We start from the raw sequence: 2,755 nt of genomic DNA on the forward strand, positions 1-2,755 counted from the left end.
AAAAGTCACTCACACACACACACACACACACACACACACACACACACACACACTAAAGTATCAGAGAGCATCTTTTTGAGAATTGGTGATTTCGCATGTGATATTCAGATAGGGCCATGGCCAAAACTTCTAGGAAATAAATGTATGTTTGATTTCATTAAAAGTTATGTCTAATATAAAATTTTTGTGTTCTAGGAAGCACTCAGATATTCCCTTGGTGCTAGCTTTGTTTCTGTCAGTTTATCCTGAATAAGTCTATAGAACAATCCATTCATCCCCAGTTTAATGTTTACTCACAGCCCAAGGAATCGCCGACATGTAGAGTTAGGAGGCTCTCTTGTGAACTATAGGACATATTCCTTTTCTCCTTATCAAGTCTGATCCAAGAGCAACTGTCTTTCTCAACCTATTCATGATCTTTGCTCTTTAGCTGAGAAGGAAAGAAGCCTGAAGATCAATGGCAACGGTGCAGACCTCACTGCCTTCCTCACTCTCCTGGCAAAGCAGGTGAGAGCCGGGTTGCCTTTGTAATAGACGCCCGTGAGGGCCAAGACCCATATCGCACAGAAGCTGAACACGTAGGATTAGCCACTCCTAAATCGTGTGGTTTTGTCTGTAGGACCTGTAATATTGGTCCTTTTATTCTTCCTGATATTGATCATTTGCTATTTTTTTCTCCCTCATTGCTGCTCCCTGCCCACTCTCTCTAATTAAATTTGCAACTGATATTTATCATTTTTATTAGAGAATCAACATTTCTGATACCAACATCTCCCAAAAATATCATTTGTGTAATATAGCATCTGTAGGTCTTTTTTTTTAACTTCCATACTTCCAAGATCTCCAGTAGAACACAAAATCTAATAAGTGATACAAAAGAGTTTTAGAATGTGAGTTCAAATCTAATTTCAAAACCTACATCAGAATTTAGCCATAATCCCAATCCCAAATGTTTACTTAAGTCCCTAAGTCATATTTCCTTTTCCTTGGTCATCATTCTAACTCTTTTCTAGTCCTTACCTTGTTCATGATAAAAATATGGTGGAACCAGGTGTAAATGACCCTTCGGAATCTGCATTCGTTCTCTGCTCACTGCTTCTCTCTGGTCTTTCTCAGGACACCCTGGATGCCAGTGTGCAGAGCTTTCAACAAGAGAGGCTGGGTAAGATAACTGACCTAAAGGACCAGCTGGTGGCCGCTCAGCACAGCCAATCCAAAGCCATCGAGGAGCGCCACGCTGCCCTGCTGAGGCGCTGGGAACAGCTGCTGGCAGCCTGTGCAGCCCACAGGCAGAAATTGCTAGAGAAACAGCTGCCCCTACAGAAGGTAAATGGTAAAAGATGATGAGGCATGATAAGACCTTGATTATATATGAGCCATAGAATCTAGCAACAAATAGTGGAAACTCTGTTTGGATATGTTTGAGTGTGTACTTTGGAAAGGACCGGAAAGACATTCTGGACTTTAGATGGCTAGGGAGGTGTTTTTAGGCTTTTGTCAGTTATCCAGCTGACTTGAGACGAAAGCTCGGCACAGGTGATAGAAGAGGCAGGTGGCACAACAGGGTGAACAGTCTTACTGTATAGCAGACCTACAGCTGGCAGGCAGGAGATAAGGTCATCCCTATGCCTTTTCCAGTTCAAATAAAAGACCTAGACAAGTACATATTGTGTTCTGACATGTCACTTAGCATCTCTGAACCTTGATTCTCCCATTTATGAAATAGGATAATATTACCACCATCTCTTGCTGTTTTCTGTTATTACTATTAAAAAGGATAATGGATCTGAAAAATTCAGTTTAAACCACTAAGTTCTATATGGATATAAGTGGTTAAAATATCCTTTCTAATGGTGGCTGCTAGGGTATTAGATGTTGATAAAAAAATAATAATGAAAGGAAGTTGGATGGTCAGTAAATTACTGAGCACTCCTAGACCATAACAAGTATTATACCATATAAGGTAGGGAGTTAGGGAAATTGGGAAAAAAAACACAAATAAAAACCAGTCCGTTTGAAAAAAAAATAGTCAGTCTGGACCCTTAGTTAATTTTTACTCTATTGAAAGACATGAGACCTAATTTTAGTGAGAAAAATAAATAAATCACTTAATGGAATATATATATATATATATATATATAGAGAGTAGAGAGAGAGAGATGAAAGATACTTCACAATTTGATTCTATTATTTTACTTTCTGATTGTAAAATATTTGTAAAATATTCAGTTGATCCATACTATTTTGAAAATAATAAGTACTTCATAGGTTTTTATATTCTTCATATGAGTTTTCTCTATGTTGATCTATTTTAACATATAGATTGCAGAAATGAGTACAGGGAAAATATAATAGTGCACAACCTCTTTAATGCCTATGTTTGGGGATGAAAACGAACTTGCATAACAAATCTCCCTGAAAGTACTATCTGCTGACCTCAAATTTATGATGATTTTAAATCTAAAAAAATTTTGATGACATTCTGTTTGCAACAATCCATGTTATTTCTCTCATTCAGAAGTTCAGTCATTGAGAACATACAGATAACTCCAGAGTGTATTGCAGGGGGAGGGATAAAGGTTAGAGTGTAGGAAATTGATTTAAACAGGAACTGGAAGCCCTGACCGGTTTGGCTCAGTGGATAGAGCGTCGGCCTGCGGACTGAAGGGTCCTAGGTTCGATTCCGGTCAAGGGCATGTACCTTGGTTGCAGGCACATCCCCAGTAGCGGGTGTACAGGAGGCAGCTGATCGATG

The 2,755-nt window shown here is 38.9% G+C and overlaps 1 protein-coding gene across 1 annotated transcript in view; it reads left to right on the forward strand.

Moving 5' to 3' along the window:
* The window catches only part of LOC102773572 (spectrin alpha chain, erythrocytic 1), a gene marked incomplete at its 5' end in the record, with an annotated part of 42,039 nt that overhangs the window by 30,934 nt on the left and 8,350 nt on the right, over positions 1–2,755 (forward strand). The window contains 2 exon segments of the mRNA XM_015563319.1: positions 428–507; positions 1,117–1,326. Of these exon segments, the coding sequence (XP_015418805.1) occupies positions 428–507; positions 1,117–1,326 (290 nt within the window).

This window comes from Myotis davidii, unplaced genomic scaffold, assembly GCF_000327345.1.
Source record: "Myotis davidii unplaced genomic scaffold, ASM32734v1 scaffold3272, whole genome shotgun sequence".
Classification (NCBI taxonomy): Eukaryota; Metazoa; Chordata; class Mammalia; order Chiroptera; family Vespertilionidae; genus Myotis; species Myotis davidii.